This window comes from Acinonyx jubatus, chromosome D4, assembly GCF_027475565.1.
Source record: "Acinonyx jubatus isolate Ajub_Pintada_27869175 chromosome D4, VMU_Ajub_asm_v1.0, whole genome shotgun sequence".
Classification (NCBI taxonomy): Eukaryota; Metazoa; Chordata; class Mammalia; order Carnivora; family Felidae; genus Acinonyx; species Acinonyx jubatus.
This window is the reverse complement of record NC_069391.1, coordinates 37,710,911-37,733,317: the sequence shown is the minus strand read 5'-3', so window position 1 is coordinate 37,733,317 and position 22,407 is coordinate 37,710,911. Positions and strand designations below refer to the sequence as shown.

The following is a 22,407-nucleotide window of genomic DNA, read 5'->3' as shown; positions in this document are numbered from 1 at the left end:
AGGCATTCCAGTCCTTTTTTATCTTTTTATTAGAGAAAATGTTCTTAATGAAGCGAAATGGCAGAGAACATATAGTTCTTGAGAAAAAGAAAATAGGGGGGCAGTGAAGCAGGTCATCTTCACCAAGAGAAAAAAAAGTATGGAAGAAAAGAATACAATAAATTAGAGAAGGCAAAGCTATGGAGAACTTTCAGAGTCAAGAATCATGGGGCTAAGTCAGTTATGCTGAAAAACAGTTTGACATTATCTTATGAAGTTGAGTCTTCATATATTATACAACCAAGCAACTCATCTCCTCGGTATATACCCTACGAAACTTCTGCACATGCTTCAGGAGGCACATAGAAATATGTGCATAGCAGCACTCTTCACAAGAACCAAAAGCTGAAAATAACCTGAATGTTTACTGGCTGGAGACTAAATAAATGTGGATACATTCACACAATGGAATATTATACAATAGTGATAAAAGAACAAACTATAACTACACTCAATTTATCAAATCCCAGAAACATCACTTGAAAAGCAAATCCTAGAAAACTATGTTGTTTTTAAGGCTCGAGCAAAACCAGGCAAGTCCAATGTATTATTTAGGCATCTAATCCCAAAATGTAGAATAGTGGTTACCTCAGAGGAGTGAGCAGGGAAATGTGGAACAGGAAGAGAACAAAGGGAGATGATGTGTCAGGTCTAGGAATTTTATTCATTTTGTATTATACTTTATAACCTACATATATGTTTCACACATATTCTTTGGTATGCACCACACTGCATTTCTATAAGATTTAAAAAAAAAAGGGGGGGGGGAGTCCTATGGCTAGCCAAGTCAAAAGAGGTCATTTAGTCAACAGCTGATATAATCTAGAACATTTGGCCTATGAAGGATTCCTTCATCCTTCATACCTTGCAGTTTGGCTTGCATAGTGTTTAAAACTTTTTTAGGATTCGTTTCACTATTTAAAAATCAAGAGCAATTAAAAATCCAGTTTCTGTTTTTCTCGAGAATCAAAAGATAGTTACATTGAGCCTACAATAAAATAAGGCAATAACAGACCAAAACAGAGTTGTGCTGCTCTCTTTAGAAGAGCATATACAGCTCACATACTTTCTAATAAATAAACAAACAAAAATAAACATTAGAAGAGCATATACTATCCTATACACCATAGTCTCTCTGCTTCTGGTTCCTTTATGCCAACCAAACAACTTTATTCATTTACATTAACTGGTTAGCCCTGTGGGCATTTGAGAGCTAGGATGTGGTCCAACATCTTCATTTTATGTGGGAACTAAAGCTAGCTCTGAATAATTGACTTCTCCAATGATCTCACAGCTTTCATAGGCTAAACCACCATGGCCTCTTTAAACATCTGTTTTCCCCTCTCTACATACTCAATTGTGTATGTTTTAAATGAATATGCTGTTTCTGAAAGTAAGGGAACTACATCAGAAGGTCAGTAGGCATTAGAGCATATTATATACTCTATTATTATAGAAGTAGTATGAAAATAAAAGAACTAAAATAGCTTCTGATTGCCAAGAAATATTTCTTCATCTAAGTTCCCCTAAAATTGTGACAATAACCACTTTTAAAAATAGATAAAACAGCTTTACTGAGATCTAATTCACACAGCATACAACTCATCCACTTAAAGTGAATTCAATGGCTTTTAGTATGTTCACATACTAAACCGCCAACCTATCTAGCTCTAGGACACACTAACAATGATCACTTTTTAAGGGACCGCTAACAAGGTCACTGGGTCCACCGTACCATTAAGTATACAATACAAACCCAGTATTCTCAAACAATTTTCATTAAAATGTTTCCATACTCCATGTTAGGCATAAGTTCCTTAATTAAGAACATAAGAAATTCAGTATTATCACTGGAAGATTAAGAGGTAGATGATATAATATACACTTTTCCCTCAACAAGGGAGTTAGTTATTTCAAACTCTAGGGGTTATTCTATCTATAGACTAGTGATCTCAACAGAAGACAAGTGTTATTAAACAACTGCTCAAAACAACAGCTGCAAAGGAATGAGAATATATGACACTTAATGGAATTCTTAAGGCTAGATAGAGGTGGATTTTAGGATACGAATTATGTGAGTTATACCCAAAAGCAGTTTTTGAGAGATCCTGTTTTCACTGGAAAAAGATAAATTTCAAGTTTATGGTTAGATAGCCAATACTTTGCAATTACTGCAATTCCTTTCAAAAGCCCCACTATGAGCTTAAGTTTCTAAGTTTGGTGAAAAGCATGGGAATAATCACCTAAAAATAAACCTAACAAAATTGTCGAACCCAGTTATCTTCAAACAGTAGAAGTATTATTCTAAATATAGAGGCTTAATTTTTAGTATTTATTTATTTTTGGGAGAAGGCAAGTGGGGAAGGGGCAGAGAGATGGGGACAGAGGATCCAAAGCAGGCTCTGTGCTGACAGGCTGACAGCAGTGAGCCCGATGTGGGGCTCAAACTCACGAACTGCAAGATCACGACTTGAGCTGAAGTTGGCACACTAAACCGAGCCACCTAGATGCCCCTAGAGGCTTAATTTTTAAAGAATTCCCAGCCAACGCTGGGTTTAAAATCAGGGCTTTAATTTTAAAATCCTGGTCTAATCCAATTGTAAGTTGTCATTTGCAGATTTTTGCCATTTTGCAGTTATAAAATACTTTTGACAAAATATATCTTCATGTGTTTCACTGGAAAAATAATTATTAAATCAGTTTTTTATAAATTACTAAGATGATATAGACTCTTACCCAAGGCTACATCCTTTTGGGAACTGTTGGCACCAGGAATTATTTCTAAAGGAATGATGCTGAGAAAGCAAAGAAAAATTCAAACAATAATTCCATCCACTGGGATCTAAATTATTAATATGTAATTAATTGTGCTACCTGATTCTTCCAAGACTTTTTGTGATAAGTGGCAATTATCACCATCTTCCTTTTTTAAAATGAAGGAACCAAGGCATAGATCATTAAAAACAACTATATGGATTTATTTCATATGTTGGCTATGCAATTCCATGCCACTAGTTTTAACCAATCAAATCTCAACACAAGAAGGTAACTAACTTAAAAGACTGCTCCTCATTGCTGATGAAACACCTAGAGTTTTTTTGGCCTGAATACTGTACAGCATTATTAAGTGATACTTCTAGAATTCCAGTGTAACTTTAGTTGCAGCAAAAACATTCAGGGATCATTATCAAAATGTTTCCATAATTAAGCATCTGAACTATTTGTCAATAATCAACTCATGACCTCCCCACAAAACTGCCCCTCCACCTTTCTCTTCTTTGGTGAGGGGAGTGGGAGTACGTGAGTGACAGTATCATGAACCAGTGACTCAGAGCTAAACTGGGAAGCATCCTAGATTCCTTTCCTCTCCTTTAATCCCAAATCTAATCAACAGGTCCAGCCAATTTAATAGAGTAAATATTTGTCAAATTTTCCCCCTCTATCCTCATTCCAACCACCACAGCCTTGGTGGTTTGGTCCTAGTATCTTTCACCTAGATAATATAAAGTATATATTGGTCTCTGCCCATAGTTCCTGGCACAGAACTCCTAAGACCCTGGTAAATTCCTAAATGATAAGAGCATTAGGAATATCTTTTGTTCTAATGATGCAACTCTGGGTGGGGGTTGGCCACCAAAAAAATCAAGCCATAAGCTTGACAAAGTTTTCATAAATATACCAAAAGTATGGAGTTCAGTAGGCTCCCAGGTTGGTGAACACATTCACACCAGGAGGGTGACACACCCCAACTCCATAGGCACAGAAGCTCCTATGCTCAAGACCCTCACAGACATTGTCTTATGTATCTCTTCTTCTGGCTGTTCATCTACAACCTTTATTATAACCTTTAATAAACTGATAAACTTTTTTTTTGAAGTTTATTTTTATTTTAAGAGAGAGAGAGAGAGAGAGAGAGAGAGAGAGAGAGAGAGAGAGAGAATGAATCCCAAGCAAGCTCCACACTGTCAGTGGAGAGCCCAATATGGGGCTCCCAACCCAACAAACCGTGAGATCGTGACCTGAGCAGAAATCAAGAGTTGGATGCTTAACCCACTGAGTCACCCAGGCGCCCCCAACTGGTAAACTTAAGTGTTACCCTCAGTTCTGTGAGCCATTCTAGCAAATTGAGTCCATGGAGGGAGTCATGGGAACTTCTGATTTATAGCCAAATCTGACAGAAGTTGTAGGTAACCTGGGGACCTACTACTTAACAGTTGGCATCTGAAGTGGGGTGTCAGACTGAGCCCTTAACTTGTGGGATCGGATACTATCTCCAAATAGGTAGAGTTAGATTGAGTTAAATTATAGGATACCCAGCTGGTGTCACAAAGAATTGCTTGGTGGGGGAAAAGTCCCCACACATTTAGCCAGAAGTGTCAGAAGTGAAGTGTTCTATGAGTGGTAAAGGAGACAGACAGGAGGGAAAGAAATGAGGTTTTTCCTACACAGGAAAAGACATATAGGTAGAAAATGGCATTTTTCCAATACAAATGGTACCTATTTACCTATTATTAGTTTATGCCTATGGAAAAGTCTTCTTGTTCAATAAGATATGAACATCAAAATCCTTGAGACATTAACTGGGGAAGTATACAATGACCACAACACTCATAGTATAAGTGGAACTCTATTGCTCATTTAACAAAATTTGTTGAGGATTTTTTTCTGTACAAATTATGAACAGGTTTGCTGAGCCAGTACAAGAAACTGGATTAATTGATGAATTAATCTGTAAGGGACTGAGAAGACTTCAACCCCTTACTTTACAAACCATATAATGGCAGCCCAAAGAAACTATTTCTCCTAAACTGGAAGATGAGAGGATCATGCCCTAGTTTGCTCCAAGGACATACACTAGAACATACAATAACTAAAGACTTACATTAACAACATAAACCAAAAGCTTTTACTGAAATGCTCTGTGGGCAGTACATTGATGTACTATGCTAAGAAAAATGTAATATTTATATAAAGCCCTTGATATAGTGCTTTGCACAGGGTAAATGCTCAATAAATGGCAGCTATCAGTTTCAGCTGTATAGTCCTTGGAAGACTGAACATGTGATGTTTACCTGATATCAATAACCAATTGCTTGGAGCACCTGGGTGGCTCAGTCAGTTAAGTGTCCTACTTTGACTCAGGTCATGATCTCACAATTTGTGGGTTCAAGACCTACATTGGGCTCTGTGCTGACAGCTCAGAGCCTGGAGCCTGCTTCAGATTCTGTGTCTCCCCCTCTGTCTCTCTCAAAAATAAATAAACATTAAAATTTTTTTCAAAAAATAACCAATTGCTTTTAGACAACAACAGACATTTCTCCAAAGAAGACATACAGATAGCCAACAGACACATGAAAAGATGCTCAACATCACTGATCATCAGGGAAATGCAAATCAAAACCACAATGAGCTATCCCCTCACATCTGTTAGAATGGTCAAAATCAAAAACACAAGAAACAAGTGTTGGCAAAGATGTGGAGTAAAAGGAATCCTTGTGCACTGTTGGTAGGAATGCAAACCGGTACAACTACAGTGAAAAAGATTATGAAGCTTCTTCAAAACATTAAAAAGAATTACCATATGATCCAGTATTTCTACTACTGGGTACTTACCCAAAAAATATGAAAACACTAATTCAAAAATACATATGCACCCCTAGGTTTACTGCAACATTACTTATTGCAGCATTTTTTTATTATTGCAGCATCATTTACAGTAGTCAAGCAGCCCAAGTGTCCATTGACAGATGAACAGATAAAGATGTGGCACACACATACACACATATATATAATGAAATATTAGCCATCGAAAAGAATGAAAACTTGGGGCATCTGGGTGGCTCCATCAGTTGAGCGTCCAACTTCAGCTCGGGCCATGATCTCACGGTTTGAATGCTGTGTTGAGCCTCATGTCAGGCTCTGTGCTGACAGCTCAGAGCCTGTAGCCTGCTTCAGATTCTGTGTTTCCCTCTCTCTCTGTCCCTTCCCTGCTCATGCTCTCTCTCGCAAAAATAAATAAACATTAAAAAAAAATTAAAAATAAAGAACTACTAGAACTGATAAAGAAAAAGAAATCTTGCCATCTGAAGCAACATGGATGGATCCCTAGGATAAAAAGCTAAGTGAAATAAGTCAATCAGAGAAAGAGAAATACCATATGACTTCACCCATATGTGGAATTTAAGAAACAAAACAAATGAAGAAAAAAAAAAGCAACAAACCAAAAAAACAGATTCTTAACTATAGAGAACTGATGGTTACCAGAGGGGAAGTAGGTGGGGAGATGGGGGAAATAGGTGAAGGGGATTAAGAATAACTTACCACAGGGCACCTGGGTGGCTCACTTCATTTCAGTTTAGGTCATGATCTCACAGTCCAGGGATTGAGCCCCACATGAGGCTCTGCACTGGAGCATGGAGCCTGCTTGGGATTCTCCCCCCTCCCTCTCTCTCTGTCTCTCCCCCGTTCACGCTTACTCTCGCTCAAAATAAACATACATTTTTAAAGAATAAACTCTTTAAAAAAAAGAGTACACTTATGATGAGCACTGAGTAATGTACAGTATTATTGAATTAATATACCGTACATCTGAAACTAATATAACAATGTTAACTATACTGGAATTAAAAAAACAAACACCTGCTTGACTAACTTGATAGACTAGAATCCCTGTGGCTCTACTAATTCAACACTTTTTGAATTAGTAGGGCTAACTGAAAGGGCTAACTGGCTTGTAAAACCAGCTACAGTGAGTAGAGACAGAGCCAACGCCAAACCCTGAATCCCCTGTTTGGTTTCCATTACATGTCACAGATCTGCAATTTAGCTATACAGTTGTGTTCAAACTTTTATAAGAGGATAATAATAGCACTGTTACTATACCTGACTTTTTCAATCTTTTTATTAAAACCATCACTGAGCTATGAATTTGACATGAGAATCATCAACAATCCGGATTGGCAATATTATAGTCTTAGGAGTCGACAAAACAACGGTCTTTTTTTTTTTTTTTAACCTTTATTTATTTTGAGAGAGAGAGTGTAAGCAGGGGAAGGACAGAGAGAGAGGGAGAAAAAGAACCCCAAATAGGCTCTGTGCTGTTGGCACAGAGCCCTGATGCGGGACTCAATCCCACAAACTCAAAGATTACAACCTGAGTCGAAACCAAGAGTCAAATGCTTAACCGACTGAGCCACCCAGGTGCCCCCAAACAACAGTCTTGGTAAAGCAATTCTATCATGGCCACCTGATGATTGGATAGCTACAAGAGCAGCTGTTATATGCACCTGAAGCATAGTCTCTCACTACATGTAGTTTACATGTAGTCTCTCACTACAAGTAAAATACAAAGGAGAAAATGCTTTAAAACAGTTTCCAAAGCACTCTTAAAATGTGACAATAGCTGCAGGTCACTAAGAAACTGAGACACTCTTGGCATACAGTAATTTGTTTTAAGCAAAGACTCACAAGGAGTTTAATAAAAGCATTGGGAGAACAAGACTAAAAGCCACAGTGCCAGAGTTGTAGCAAGAATTCAAAAAAAAAAAAAAAAAAAAGATGTTCCCTTTCACAAACAGTGGAAAGGCCAACGTGGACTTTCAGGTCCTTCTAATGTGAATTAGGGTGCACTCCCTCTACTCTCGTAAAAATAGAAAATAACCTCCAAACGCGAGGGAAAACGGCACAGGGCACAGAGGGGAATCCAATCTATTTGTGGTGAATTAAATTCAACTCAACAAATAATTCCTGAAAACTCTACTGTGTGTAAGACATTGTGAATGAAAGATGCTTGTTCTGCCTCAAAGAACTCTAAATGGGAGGAAGGAGGAGAATGAGGTTCACGGAAGTACACAAATAACCCAACGCCTAATACAAGTGCATTCTAAGAAAGGTTCCAGTTAGGGCTACAGGTTCAAAGGCAAGATTTCGAGACTCAGACAAGGCTTCATGGGAGAAGTAGCGCTCGAGATAGTCACAGAAAAAAAAGGCGGAGATTTTGGGATGAAGAAAAGAGCAGGTGAGCGTTCAAACAACCATGAGAGGCCAAATCCCAGTTTCCTTGCAACCGCCGCCTCCTCACGCGTTCAGCAGGCGTCCTGAGTGCCATCCTCCGGGGGGCAGAGGCCTACCCCTCGCCTCCCCGGTCGTCCCCCCGCCATTTCTCACCTCAGAGACTTCCAAGTTCCCCCTCGGTCAACCCTGTCTGAGGACAGAAGACAACACCGACAGGAGAGAGCCCGAAAGCTGGCGGGGTGCTGTCAACTCACCGGCTTTTGCTGCTCCGGCCAGGCCGCATCGCCATGGTAACGCCGCCAACCCCGCGTTCGAACGCCCGCGCCGGCGCCCGCGCGCCGACAGGGCCGCACCATCTACCAATGGGCATTCGCGGAACTCGTTGACGTTAGAGCCCTTTTCCTCTAGAAGACCAATCAGTGAACGGAGGAAGCAGTGGGCGTAACCCTCACTTTGCGTCTTTCAACCAACCATACAGCTTGAGTGAAGATCTCGCGACGTTCTAAGTGAAAGAAAGGCATTTTTGAGGCGGGTGGAGGAGATTTCTCCCTATACTGTTGGTCGCTCTAAGCGCAACCGAACCCTCCGGATTGGTCGACGTACTCCCCCTTTCCGTTCAAGGCCCGCCTCCTGCCTCCCTCGGCCTTGGGTGAGTAGTCTTAAGGAACGGCCTCTGTGTTGAATTCTGTGCTAAGGTACTGAGGTTTGACCGATGAGAATCTGCAGCTGAATAGCTTCCCGTCGGTGCACCGTCAAAGGTGGACGCGCTCTCCCCCAGGCTGGCAGTGAGGCGTGGGCAGGCCAGACCTCCCCCCAACCAACCCCACCCCCTCTGCCGCTCGCAGCACCTCAGTTTTCCTCTGTGCTCAGGAAGAGGGGAGGGTTCAATGGCTCTGAGCCTTGCTGGCCCGCACGCAGGTGACGATGGGGTGGGGCATCGGAATCCCAGAGTTCACATTTAGGGCCCTACGGCAAGAACGCCATACCTTCCCCTCCCTCGGCCTCAGTTTCACTTTGTTGTTGCCCTTTAAACCCTGCCTGCTTTCCAGAAGAGATTTTATATTTTCTAATATGTTTCATCTATTGAATGAATAATATCGTGGCAATTATAGCAGAAGTAAAGAAAGAAAATCGCAGGAGAGTCCCACCACCTAAAACATAACTTCCTTGTTCTTTGTTGTGGTCTGATTTGGGCCCTATGTATTTGTTATTTGTTATTATATGTCTTAAAAAATATATACACACACACACACACACACACATATACATATATGTATGCACATACACACAAGAAAACCTTGGATTGGGAGTGTTCTGTAAGAGAAGCAAACGTTTCTAATAAATTTTAACTTGGTAAATGGACAATGTCTTGCGATGTAAGTAGTACCTGACGCGAAATGTCACATGATCACAACTGAGCCAATGGTTCTTGAAATTTGCTTTGATATACAAGTGCTGTGGATTATAGGCATGTTTCCGGAACGAATTATGCTTGCAAACTAAGGTTTTACTAAACTGACTACAATCATATAGCCAAATGTAAAACTGTAATACAGAGTCAAGGTTAAGAGCAAGGTTGTTGGGAGTCAGGCAGACCTGCCTTTGAGTCTACCCAGACATATCTTTCCTTTTTTTTCCTCTTGAAAAATCACGGTAAAGGCTCAGAGGGTTGTTGTGAAAATTAAGTGAATTGATGAAAGTAAAGCACTTGGCACGATGCCTGACAAGCAGTAACTACCCCCCCCCCCAAAATGGTACCTCTTACCTTCATAATAGAAACAAATAAATATACTAGCCAACAAGGCCAGTAGACTTACTGCGAGCACCCAATTTAGTTCAAAACTTGTCCGAGAAATAACACAAAAAAGGAAACCATTTTTCAAAAGAGTGAATTTCTTCCCAGTTCCTATATTGAAAGGAATTTATCTTGTGGTACTTTATACATAAGGAATATATATGGTGTAGTGAACAGCGTGGTCACCAGCAGTTTTGCTGGAAATATGAAAAGCCGTTTCTTGATTCAGCTATCAATAGAAGCTAAGAGCATGCTATTAGATCATAATACAGAAGCTTTCTGATGACCTTTTATGACAACAGGGATAAAAATGACTCCTATATATTCAGTACTTCTGATATGTCTGATCTTATGTATATATTATTTTTAACCCTACTACAACCATGTAAAATAGAGGTTACCCTCATTTTACAGATGAGGAAAGTGAGGCTTAAGGAAGTATTTTGCTTAAAGTAATACAACTGTTGAATTAGGGAGTTAGGTCTTTCTCACTGCAAAGCCAGCCATGCTTTTCCATGTTGTTTCTGACTGAAAGAGGATAAAATGCTTTGAATATCAGATGCACAGGCAGACTTACCCAAGTGGAGGAGGTGGCCTGCAGAGGTACCTATAGTGGAAGCAAAATTTTTTTCCAATAGGAAATTTTCACCTTGGGCAATGAAGAGGTGGGATGAGGTGATCAGATCACTGAACACAATTCCATCTGTTCATTTACCTTGTGGGTAGTCTATAGCACTTCAAATTCATCTTGTCCCAAGCAAATCATTATTTTACATTCTACTCCCTATTCCACTGTCACCCAAACCAAACAATCTCTCTTTCCTCCTCTCTCCCTTGAACAATGAAACATCAAATACTGTTGGTTTTCTTTTCGAGATATTTCTCAAATTCATCCCTTCCTCTCCTTTTTCAGGGTCTCTGCCTTAATTTAACTCTATCATTTGTCACCTGGCCTATTGGTGACAAGCTTGTAACTCGTTGATCTCCCTGTCTTCAATCCTAATTCATTCTCTACCTTCCTTGCTGCCAGAATGTCTTTGTAAAATGTCAATCTGACCATATCACCAACCCTGCCTAAAGTCAGTCAAAGGTTTCTCATTGCCTATAGAATATAAACTAAGCTGTTTATCAATGGAATGCCATTTTGTGCTTGAGGGTCTTTGCCCACGCTCCTCTCTGCCTGGAATGCCCCTTGCCTCCACCTTTATTCTGCCTGGTGAATTCCTAGCCATCCTTCAGAATCCTTATGGGGTGCCTCTTTGACCTAAAGATAACCACTCCCTCTTCTTTGCTTCCTTTCCATTTTACACATACCCCAATGATGCACAAAACACACTGGCAACTTGTCTAAGTACCTTCCGATTTCACGAGACTGTGAACCCTTAGAAAGCTGGGGCTTTATAATATTCAGCTCTATATCCACTCTTCAATTCTGTCATACTGCTTGTCAAGTGGGACATACTCAACAGATGTTAGATGAGTAAGTAAATCCCTTCAGGCGCTAATATTAGAATTCTCCATGTTTGCTTTCTAGAATTGTACAGCAGATGGCACTAATAGGCCACTTAACAGATCCTCTTTACTTGGAATGATTTTTGTTCCAACCTTGTCTGACTTTGGCCCCATCCTGGAAGCCAATATTCATGCCTTTACAGGTGAAATCTCCTGTTTTCGCCCTCAGCCAAATAGCAAAGATAGCAACATGACTCAGCAGCTTGGTCTCTGTGAGAAAAGAGAGTGGCAGATGCCCAGGGAAAGGTGCAATTAAGGGAACATTTTCTTTGTCTCAATTTATTCACAGTAGTTGGGAGCTTCTTGCTTGCTTGCTTGCTTTTTGTCACAAGAAAGAGAGAGCTTTATTCACTGATGGGCACCTCATGTCTATTCCATCCTTTGAAAGGGAGGAGGGGAGTTGAAGAATCAGAAAAGACCATTATGATATGGGAAGAGAGGAAAAGCTGAGCAGTTAGAGTTGCTTGTAAGCAGGCAGAACTGGCCTTCCTCCTCACAGCGGAGTGGCCCGGGCAACTTTCCTGGATACCAGCACCCTGCCTAAGTTAGGTGTTTTTGTGCTTGTTCAAGGCTAGCATTAAGGGTATTCCCAACACTTGGTGCTTAGGAACCCCCAGGCTACTGGATATGGTTTTGAACATGTGGTTTTAGGTCCTTACTTCCCAGAGAAAAAGCAGAGGACTCATAGAAAGGCAAAGTAGGGGCCTAAGGCTACACTTTACCTCTCCAGGTCATCCTTGGGCACCAAGATCTTCATCTCTACTCCCTGCCCCCCAACTAAAACCTATTCTATGGAAAGGATTCCAGCTGGGCACCTTTAAAATGTATGGGGTGCCTGTGTGGCTCAATCGGTTAAGCATCACTTCAGCTCAGGTCATGATCTCACAGTTCGTGAGTTCGAGCCCTGCATTGGGCTCTGTGCTGACAGCTCAGAGCCTGGAGTTGCTTCAAATTCTGTGTCTCCCTAAGCATTAAAAATTTAAAAAAAAAAATTCCCCATATGAATATAGATCAAAAACTGGGCATTTTGGAACTGGGAGTAATTTTATAAATTATTTGCACATCCTCTCTCCAGGCCATTTGTGCCCTAAGCCCTCATCTTTCTTGGTAAGCAGAGCTGTATAAGGAGGGAGATATACTTTGGAGTTAGACTTACTTGGATTCAAATCTTGCCTTTGGGCTATGCCTTTGGGCAAGGATTTTCACCTTTTTGAGTCTTAGTTTCCTCATCCAAAACTGGAGACAGTCGTGTTTATCATGAAGATTTGTCTTAAGCATTAGAAAAGATACACGTAAAGAACTTTGCACAGTATAGCTGGCACAATGCAGATGCTTAATTGATAACATGGTGGCATGAAACAGTTTCTGTTAAAGGGATTTAAGATTATAAGGAACAAGTTGAGGATTTGGGGAGCTCTTTCTGTATCTAAAGGTATATTTGTGAGGGCGTTTGGGGTTGAGCTATGCTTGCAATAGCACTCTGATTAATTTGATGAAAACATTGGAACACAATACATCAGTACAGCCATTTATCTGTGAATTATTTTTTGGCACCTAGGTTCTGAACCTCCTGAGCTGTAAGGGAAATGTATATAGAGAGAAAGGCAAGAACACTTTTCCTTAGCTTCTGGAACCTTCTGATGACATTGAGGATTTTTTTATTCAGGTTTTTTTTAACCACCTAAGGCACTTTGCCACTTTTCTGAAGTGTGAATTGCCTGCTGTCAGCTTGGAGTTCTCATCTCTGCAATCCTGGCTGCAAGCACATTTGCATATTGGATGCTGTGTTCTTTAACCCCCTGAGGTTTGAATCTACTTGGAGTCTGGTGTGTGTGTGTGTGTGTGTGTGTGTGTATCTTTCTCTATAAGCTGACAACTTTCAAACCCCAGAACAGTTTCCCTTCATGGTCTCCAGAAAAACAGAAAATGTACAACAATGGCTCCATTGATTTTTATGTAAATGGCACTCTTCAGGAAAACACTGGGCTGTTTCCCAAAATCCCAGAACATACCCTGAGCATTTGTTTGAGTGGGATGTGGGGAGAGTGTTCTGTTGAGTCAATGAACATCTGTTGAAAGCTGCTGTGCTGGGTCCCAAGGAAACAGAGTTCATAGTCCGGCTCTTCCCTGCCAAAGGTACAGACTGAGATTTACCAGACTAGATATTGTGCTTGTGGTGGCTTTGTTCTGTGTCCACTTAGCTAAACTGGAACTGTGTTTCCCAGGATTCCCTTCCTACATGGTTCCAAGTTAGGGTCAACCTCAAGAAAATTTTGTGCGAGATTTGGAAAGCTTAAGTGAAGTAGCAATAGTACACTGTGAAGGACAGAGCAGGATACCAAGCATGTGGCAGTACTTACCTTTTGACACTGATCTGCTGGTTCACCTTGTCGGTGCAGGATATAGCACTCAGGCCGGCAGCTCCCCAACTCCTGCTGAATGTCCTCCTTCAGTTACTCCGAGTGCTCGGCCAGATGTCCATTCAACTCTATGACAAAGGGCTCCAGCTCCTCCTATAAGTTCATGAGCTTGGAAATGGTGAAAGAAGTCACAGGTTTCATTTGTCCTCAAGAGTTCTACTTGTCTTCATAGGATCTGGTTTGTTTTCATAAGTTCCAGTTTTCCTTGCTCTCCTCCACTTCACATCCAGCTCTCCTTCCCAACTGCTGGCCTTGCTTACATATAGAGACTTCAGGCACAACACCAGATGCAGAGGTGACAGAGTTGCTTGGATTTCTCCATCAACTTCCATAACTGCACAAGATGTAATCCCTACACTAAATCCTTAATTTCCTCATAGTGTTCTGTTTCTCTGATCAAACGCTACAGAAGTTTATTCAAACCATGTTAAAAGCCCAGAAGATGGAATGATTAGAAGCCAGAAGGCTTCACAGAAGAAGTGACACTGAGCTGCTTCTGAAAGCATGAGTAGGAAGCATGTATGGGGAAGGAGAGAGAAATTCTAGAGAACAGCTGGCTCAAGCCAAGCAATTGAAAAGGTAAATAGGAGCTTTGCCTTTCTAGAACAACTGTCCTCTCCACAGGTCAATAGGATAGGTAGAAAGTGAACATCTGATCCTAGCTCTTCTGGTCCCATTAAGATGAACCATTGGTTGGTCTGGTTCTTAGATGTGGTTACCCTTACACATTGGTGTCCACTAAGATACATTTTTCTAAGGTGTGCCCTTGTCACTACCCTAAGCCACTTCCCCATGGGAAAATATTGTCCTGCCCCCCTCTTTCCAGTGTCTCCACATGGCCACACCAGGCCTGTCTGTCTTGCCCCCCCCCCCCCCCATACAGGCAGTGTTGTTTTCCCCATGATGCATTGGTGATGGCAGTGATGTAGAGCAATGCTCTGGGGCTTCTGTCCAAGGCAGGGCACTGCCCTCTAGTCTTGGATCCCTAAGCTTATCTAGGGATCCAACATTCATTCCATGGGACTCAACCCAAGACAGGAGCAAGGTGCCCTTCACCAGTAACTTGCTACTACTTTATAAGCATCTTTATAGGAGGGCATGGTATCTGGTACCTGTTTCTGCCTAAGCCTGGAACCACTAATTTGAAACCTCTGTTCACCAGTATGGTGGCAACAGGGTGCTTCTTTCTGGTTTCCAAAATGGGGAAGGTTTTTGGCATAAATAGGGAGAGCAGGGAAATAGAACATAATGTTTTAAAAAGCCTGCTACCAGTTTACATGTAAATTTTAAAACTCAAACGGGATAGCATTATACAGTCTATTCTGAATCATACATTTTTCACTTAATATGTCCAAAAATATTTTTTTTTAGTTTATTTATTTTGAGAGAGAGAGTGAGCGAGCTCATGAGGATGAGAGTTGGGAAGGGGCAGAGAGAGAGGAGAATCCCAAGCAGGCTCCACAATATGAGTACAGAGCCCAATGCAGGGCTCGAACCCAGGAACCATGAAATCATGACCTGAGCCGAAATCAAGAGTCGGAGGCTTAACCAACTGAGCCACCCATGCGTCCCTGTCTGAAAATCCTCTTAAAAGCAGCACATTTGGCTCTACCTCGTTTTTTTAAAAGGCTCCATAATATTCCATTGTACAGATATACTATACTTTATTTAACCTTCCCATATTGATGGATATTTGTTTCTGCCTTTTTTTCCTTTTTGATATTGCAAACAAGGTTGTGATGAACATCCTTATGTGTATATCTTAAACATGTATTTGTGTATGTCAGAGTGCCTAGAATGGAATTGCTAGGTGTAAGGGAATGTGCATTTTATGCTTTGATAATTATTACCAAATTGCCCTCCTAAGGGGACATGCTAATTTTCTCTCCTACCAACAGTATATGAGAGCACAGACCATTTCAAAAACCCCATTTGAGGGGCACTTAGCTGGCTCAATCAATAGAGCATGCAACTCTCGATCTCAGGATTGTAAGTTCAAGCCCCACAATGGGTATAGAAATTACTTAAAAATAAAGTCTTAAGGGGTGCCTGGGTGGCTCAGTTGGTTAAGCTCCAACTTCAGCTCAGGTCATGATCTCGTGGCTTGTGAGTTCAAGCCCCACGTCAGGCTCTGTGCTGATAGCCTGGAGCCTGCTTTGGATTCTGTGTGTGTGTGTGTGTGTGTGTGTGTGTGTGTGTGTGTGTGTCTCTGCCCCTCGCCCACTTATGCTTTCTTTCTCTCTCAAAAATAAACAAACATTAAAAAAAATTTTTTTAAGCCTTAAAAAAACCCACTTGAATTATTTCCAATTCTTAAAAATTCATTATACGTTTAGAAATATTTGTAAAAGATCACAGTGTTGGGTGGATTTGGTTTTTTGGTAAGCCATGTGTTGACAGTTCTGAGAATTATCCTGGAAAGAGTTTCAGTTTGGGTCTGATTTGTGTGCCTTTGACAGATGCAGGCTTATCTTGATTGAGTACCAGCAAGGGGGCTGAGGAGGCCATCACCTCCTGCTCCAGCTCTCTGCATCAGCTCTGCTGTCCAACATACCAGCTCCTTCTTTGGCTCTGGAATCTTGCAGATGAGGCCCTGCTGACTTGGGTCTTTTCCTGCCTGGGTCACTCTCCCAGGCCTTTGCTGCATTTAAGATATCTGATTTTCTTTTCGTTCTGCCATCCCACCTCAGGACCTTTATTCATGCTGTCCACTTCTCCTGGAACACACTTCTTCTCCTCATTCCCATTGCCAACTTACCTTTCACTCGTCCTTCTCTACTCAAACATCCCTTCTTCCAAGGAAGCCTTCCTTGATCCCTCAGACAAAGTCAGGTTACCCATTACACATTTTTCCCTTGTAGCACATACCTTATTGGCAATTATTTTTTAGTTTGCTTAATTATTTGATTAAAATCTGTCTCTCCCACTAGAATATAAACTGCATGAGAGCAAAGGCCTAGCATGTACTTAGTACATGGTAGCTACTCAATATTGTTGACTGAACAAATGACAAATTTTCTTTAGAAAGGCCTTACATAAGTGATCTTCCATATATTTTGTTACCTTGATAACCTGTCCCCCTTCAGATGAGTTGTTTTTTCACTTCTGCAGATATTTCTATTCTTCTCCCTTCCTCTCTTTTGTTGTTGTTGTTCTTGTTGTTGACATTCTTTTCTGAAATGGAAAGAAAAGTAACTAAAATGGAAAAGGCTAAAAAATTGTAGTCTTCACAGAATTGCTGGTTATAAAATTAATAAATATTTTCTGTAAACTTCCAAACAATACAGAAATATAGGGACTGGAAAATTAAAGTCTCCCCATAATCTCATCCTCCAGGAAATACTATTAATGATGTGTATCCTTCCAAACATTTTCCTATGCATATTGAAATCTTTTGAATGCTTATTACATGCCTGGCACTGTTCTAAAGCACTTTACAAAAGTTAAGTCACAGCAACCCTCACAGCAACCCCTTGAGGTAGAACTGTTATTAAAAATTTTTTTAACGTTTATTCAGTTTTGAAAGACAGAACATGAATGGGGTAGGGGCAGAGAGAGAGACACACACACACAGAATCTGAAGCAGGCTCCAGGTTCTGAGCTTTCAGCATAGAGCCCAACCCAGGGCTCGAACCTACAAACCATGAGGTCATGACCTGAGCCAAAGTCTGCTGCTTAACTGACTGAGCCACCCAGGTGCCCCTGAGGTAGAACTGTTACTATCCTGTCTTAGATAGAGCTGAGGAAAATGAGACTTAGGAGCTAATCACATAGTGAATAAGTAGTAAAGTCAAAACTTGAACTCATGCTGCAGATTCACACTCTTGACCATTATACTAGCTTGCTTTTGATGGGGTAGGAAAGAGATTTTCTACTGTGTGTGCCTTTTTGTACTTAGAATTATGAACCACATGAACGTGTAACATTCTAAAACCTGGATAAAAGACTAAAAATATCAATAACAAAAAGCTTTTTAGTACCCCAAGCTACCTTCCCTGAATGAGTCCTCAAGCCATCTGAAACTACATTGCTGGGGTCTCTGCCCCACAGACTCAGGCTGGAGGCCGAAAGGAAATGGGACCATGGGTTTGATGAGAATGTTCCTCATCTCTTCCATTCACAGCATCTCTCCAGTTTCAGTGGGTTTGCTTCTGAGGACCTCCAGTCTCTTAATGCACACACACCAGCCCCAGCCCCTGTGTCTTAACAGGGAGTCCTGGAGGAGTTGGGATAGAGCTTCCCTGACAGGGTAGGGGCCAGGGTCCTACCATCACACACAAATCAGCCTCTGATTCCTGGTTTCTCCCATCTTGTCTTCGGTATGCTGCCTTTTTCTGTAGCTGATGAGGTCACTGTTAGCTGGTCTGTGCTGTTCTCCAGCACCAGAATGCTGCCCCCAGGGTAGATCTTCCTGTTTTGTGTAACTTCCCAGGGTCTCACATCTTCTTCCTTAAGTCCTCAGATAGACCATGGCCCTCAGAGCGTGTGGCTTGATCATTTTCCGAAGACGCCTCATTCCCAAGGTGGACGACCCTGCGATTGAGTTTCTACTGCTGCAGGCATCAGATGGCATTCATCACTGGACTCCTCCCAAAGGTGCAAGGCAGAGGGGCTGGCTCTCGGGAAAATGCTGAGTGTTGCTCAGAAAGCCACCCTGCCAGGCCCTCCACAAAGCTTATATTTCAGTGACTGTGCACCAGGAGGGGAGGTGGGGGCAGGAGCCCTTGATCCTTTCTACATACATGGTCTCCATGCCAGGCCAGAGCAGAGCTGGAAATAGAACTTTGTGATTGAATCCCAGGGCAGAAGCAGCACCGGTTTTCTGTGTGTGACTCACATTCACTGGAGTGCCAGTCTTTGTGGTGAATGCCTGGGTAGGAGAAAAGGCACTGGGCTGGGAATTGGGGGCCTTGGGATCAAATCATTACTGGGTTACAGGTCAGGAGCCCAGAGTGAACAGCCTCCAGATAGAAGGGAGCAGGAACTTTAAAGGGGAGTGCCAGGGGGAGGGGTGAACAAGGATCCAGGTTGGAGGAAAATAAGGAAATGGGAACAGGAAATAAACTTTGCACTTTTGCATTTCACTAAGGAGAAATAAGGTGAAAGAGAGGGACAAAAGTGTCACAAACTCTATGAATAGAAATCTTCACACTTGTCTCCTGATCACCAATGTCATACTGCATAGTACCTCTCACTGAAAGATTTCAAAGGAACTCTCCAAATTTTGTCCCGCCTGGGCCTGAAGAAGTCACCCTGTTAACACTCATGGGTAGAATGCAGCACAGACACTATTGGGAAGGGCGTGTTCAGAGACTCCCCACACTTCTGAGGGCAGGTGGGAATCAGGGTCACCTCTTACCACCAACATCCCTCTCACCTTCCTCCCCCAGTGCAGTACCTACCTGGCTTTGTGCACATAGCTACATAAAGTGCTATAGAGAGAAGATTCCCAGAAGCCATGAGCTAGATTGGTTTTTTAAGCCCCGACTCCTGGTTGCTTTCTGTGGGAGCTGTGCAGCAACGGCTGACTCAGGGCACTGCTGGGAGAGCCCCTGGGAAGGAGGAGGGCTAGGAGGTCGCCTTGTCTCTGAACCAAGAAGGGAACAGCTAACAATTCCTGTTCCCCATGAGCTCCTGAACCAGGAGGCCCCCAGCAACTTGCTGGAACCGTGTGTTGACAGAGGCTGCCAGACCCCTCCCTGTCCTTCCTGGCCCCTCTGGGCAAGCTGAGAATTTGCAAGGAGGGCCTAGAGGCAAAACTGAGGGCTGCTCCCAGTCTGCAGAGCTTCAGGCTCTCCTACAGCAGTTTCTTGGCAGCTGTCTGGTTGGGTTTGAGTCTTGCCAGCAAATTTTCTTAGAACTGGCTCTCAGCTTGTCCTTAGTCTAAGTTCCCATCAGGACTTTCCCTATGAAACTGGAATCTGGCCTTGCTCAGAAAGATGAAAACAATTTGGAAAAGCCTTGATAGCTACTTGGAAACAGCTGCCAGTGCTGCAGTGCAGGGTTTGGAGCCTGTCTGTTGGCCCTGGGACTTCAGGGACCAACTAAGACAGTGTTGAGTCCTCACTGTGGATTGTAGGCAAAGTGCTCCCTCTTCAGCCAGCTCTCACCTGCCAAGAAGAGACTGCCCTTCCTTCGGAAAATCAATTTAAGGTCTCCAAGGGAAAAGTCTCCCTGAGAACTTGAGATGAGGAGAGCTCCAAAGAATAAGAAAGCAGAGGTCTGAGGAAGGCCATCTCTCTCACCACTGAAGAGCAGTCTTCTAGATCAGACTTGTTAAACCCATGGTCTTAACTCTCTGCAGAGAAGATACGGTGGGGAGGAGGAATTGCCCAGACACTACCTGTTCTGTACCCTATTCCTAGGCATGTTAGGATATTGCCAATCTGTAGACCCCCTTTAGCCTAGCAACATCTAAAAAAGTCACCGAAGGGACACCTGGGTGGCTCAGTCGGTTAAGCATCCGACTTTGGCTCGGGTCATGATCTCACAGTTTGTGGGTTTGAGCCCCACGTCGGGCTCTGTGCTGACAGTTCAGAGCCTGGAGCCTGTTTCAGATTCTGTGTCTCCCTCTCTCTCTGCCCCTCCCCTGTTCATGCTCTGTCTCAAAAATAAGTAAACATTAAAAAAAATTTTTTTTTTAATTTAAAAAGTCACCGAAGACCCCCTATCTTTAAATCATCTGACCTGAAAATTCCACCTTTGTTGAAGATTATCTCTTCCTCTTTTTTCCTAACCAGGCCATGTGGAATCAGGAGAAAATGACTTAGAAGCAGCCTTGCGGGAGACTCAGGAGGAAGCAGGCATAGAAGCAGACCAGCTGACCATCATTGAGGGGTTCAGGAGGGAGCTCAATTATGTGGCCAGAGAGAAGCCTAAAACAGTCATCTACTGGCTGGCGGAGGTAAAGGACTGCAATGTGGAGATCCGCCTCTCCCACGAGCACCAAGCCTACCGCTGGCTGGGGCTGGATGAGGCCTGCCAGTTGGCTCAGTTCAAAGAGATGAAGGCAGCGCTCCAAGAAGGGCACCAGTTTCTCTGCTCCACAGCTTCATGAGCTGACCAGAGCACAGTCACTTACCTCTGTAGGATCCCTGAGGGCCTTTCAAGATGAACCATTGTCAACTCCAGGGAAGGATTGTGTTGGTCTTTGGCTCATCATAGCAAAGAGCAGATGGGTTAGTAAAATCAGCTGAGGACTCTCAGAGGAACGCAAACAAAAATCTCAGCTGGGTGGAAAGGAAGGCAAACGAGGAGTTAAAAAGTCTAGGTGTAATAAGTACATCCTTGTAATTTACAAATAAACTTCAGGGAGCTTATCTGCCCATCTAACCTGTTCTCTTTATTTCTTGGACTCTTGCCCTGGTGGGGAGAAAGCTAAAGTGAAATGGAGCTCTGACCTTAGCCAGAGAGAATCCTGTGTCCATGCACTCATACCCCAGAGAAGCTAAGGGAGGAGTCAGGGTGACTCTCCTGCCTCTGGAACTCCACCTGACCAGCGTTCCTGAGACTTTATGACCTGTAGTTGGACAGGAAATACAAGCGAGTCGGACCAGAGCACGGGAATTAGGTTTGTTCTACTCACTAAATGTACCCTCTCCCTGGCACCAGGCACATATGTTGTAGGTGCTCAGTAGATGCTTCCTAAAATAGAGACCAAAGGAATTTGTGACATATTCCAGGTCACAAGAGAGAGATGAGGGACAGACCACACTGGCCCACCAGTTCAGTGGCATGTGGACCCCAACCTCTCAGCCCAGTCCTGCCTCCCAGAGTCAGCATGGGCCTTGTCAGCACGACTGAAGTCACTGGCAAGAGGCAGGCTCAGGCCGGGGGGACTCTGCTACGCTACCCAGCAGCCCCATCACTACACCTGTGCACTCCTTGCCTGCAGCTGCCTTCTCCACCATTAGCAAGCTCTCATCATTTATGTTTCTCTCTTTCTACATACTCCCTTTCTCTCCAATTCAACTGTAAGACCCAGAGGTGCAAGAGTTGGGTCTCAGCCCTGTTCTCCCTAGCTACTAGGGCTCAAGGAATGCAGGACAGGTGTTAGATCCTACAGCCCTTCCAGGAGCTGTTAGCAGATGGATTCATGTGGATTTTATTAAAGGGTTGTTGCCCAATGAAGTGCAGAAGATTGAATGCAAAGGGGCATTGGCAAAGGTCAACTTGGATTACCAAGGTCAAGAACAGCCACCCCTGAAAGGAGAAAGAAGTCACCCAAGTCTTTAACAGGCTTCCAGATGTTTTTAGTCACTGGCTCTCCATGTAGACAGGGCAAAAATACTAGTGAACAGGATCTTGGAGCACTGCCAAGGATCTGAATGGTTTTGTTCTTCACCCCTCTGAGCAGTACTCTCTGAAGGAGGCCTGCTGCAGGAAGTTTTTGGAGCTTAATGTTCTCTTTCCAGGCCAGAAGGGACCACATCCCACTGATTTAATAAATGCCGGCTGGGCAGTGGTGCCAAACCACAGACTAGCTGCCTCCTAACAAGAGCTGGCCAGCCCTGTGCTCTCAGCATGGGAGGCTGTCGAAGCTCAAGATGCTAAAATCTTATATGTCAGAGTTAGAAGGGACTGTAAAATGACCTAATTTTGCTGCTCATTTTTACAGCTGGAGAAATT

The 22,407-nt window shown here is 42.7% G+C and overlaps 2 protein-coding genes across 7 annotated transcripts in view; one reads left to right on the top strand and one right to left on the bottom strand.

Annotated features, from left to right (window-relative positions):
• Nucleotides 1–20,524, bottom strand: part of KIF24 (kinesin family member 24) — an 87,092-nt gene extending 66,568 nt beyond the window's left edge. Inside the window, exons 1-4 of one of the 5 annotated variants that reach the window (XM_015073232.3) lie at nt 16,843–20,524; nt 13,720–13,887; nt 8,307–8,554; nt 2,776–2,834 (exon numbers count right to left, since the gene is read on the bottom strand). In XM_015073232.3, coding sequence (XP_014928718.2) covers nt 2,776–2,834; nt 8,307–8,422 — 175 coding nt within the window. In that variant the 5' untranslated portion in view covers nt 8,423–8,554; nt 13,720–13,887; nt 16,843–20,524. Of the gene's footprint in view, nt 1–2,775; nt 2,835–8,205; nt 8,555–13,719; nt 14,195–16,842 lie in introns of those variants that run through there. The other 4 variants (XM_027039304.2, XM_027039303.2, XM_027039302.2 and 1 more) reach the window with 4 other exon arrangements.
• Nucleotides 8,543–21,098, top strand: NUDT2 (nudix hydrolase 2). 2 transcript variants are annotated; one of them, XM_015073201.3, is made up of 3 exons: nt 8,543–8,701; nt 18,235–18,375; nt 20,520–21,098. In XM_015073201.3, the coding sequence occupies exons 2-3, from the start codon at nt 18,249–18,251 to the stop codon at nt 20,834–20,836; spliced, it is 444 nt and encodes a 147-aa protein (XP_014928687.1). In that variant the 5' UTR covers nt 8,543–8,701; nt 18,235–18,248; the 3' UTR covers nt 20,837–21,098. The 2 variants fall into 2 exon arrangements, with proteins under 2 accessions (XP_014928687.1, XP_026895108.1); XM_027039307.2 differs by lacking the exon at nt 8,543–8,701 and adding an exon at nt 14,223–14,358.
• Nucleotides 21,099–22,407: the final 1,309 nt, after the last annotated feature.

Coding starts and splice junctions, on each gene's coding strand:
- NUDT2 (XM_015073201.3), top strand. CDS start 18,249: ATGGCCCTCAGAGCGTGTGGCTTGATCATTTTCCGAAGACGCCTCATT. Junction 18,376..20,519: donor TCACTGGACTCCTCCCAAAG/GTGCAAGGCAGA, acceptor TTTCCTAACCAG/GCCATGTGGAATCAGGAGAA.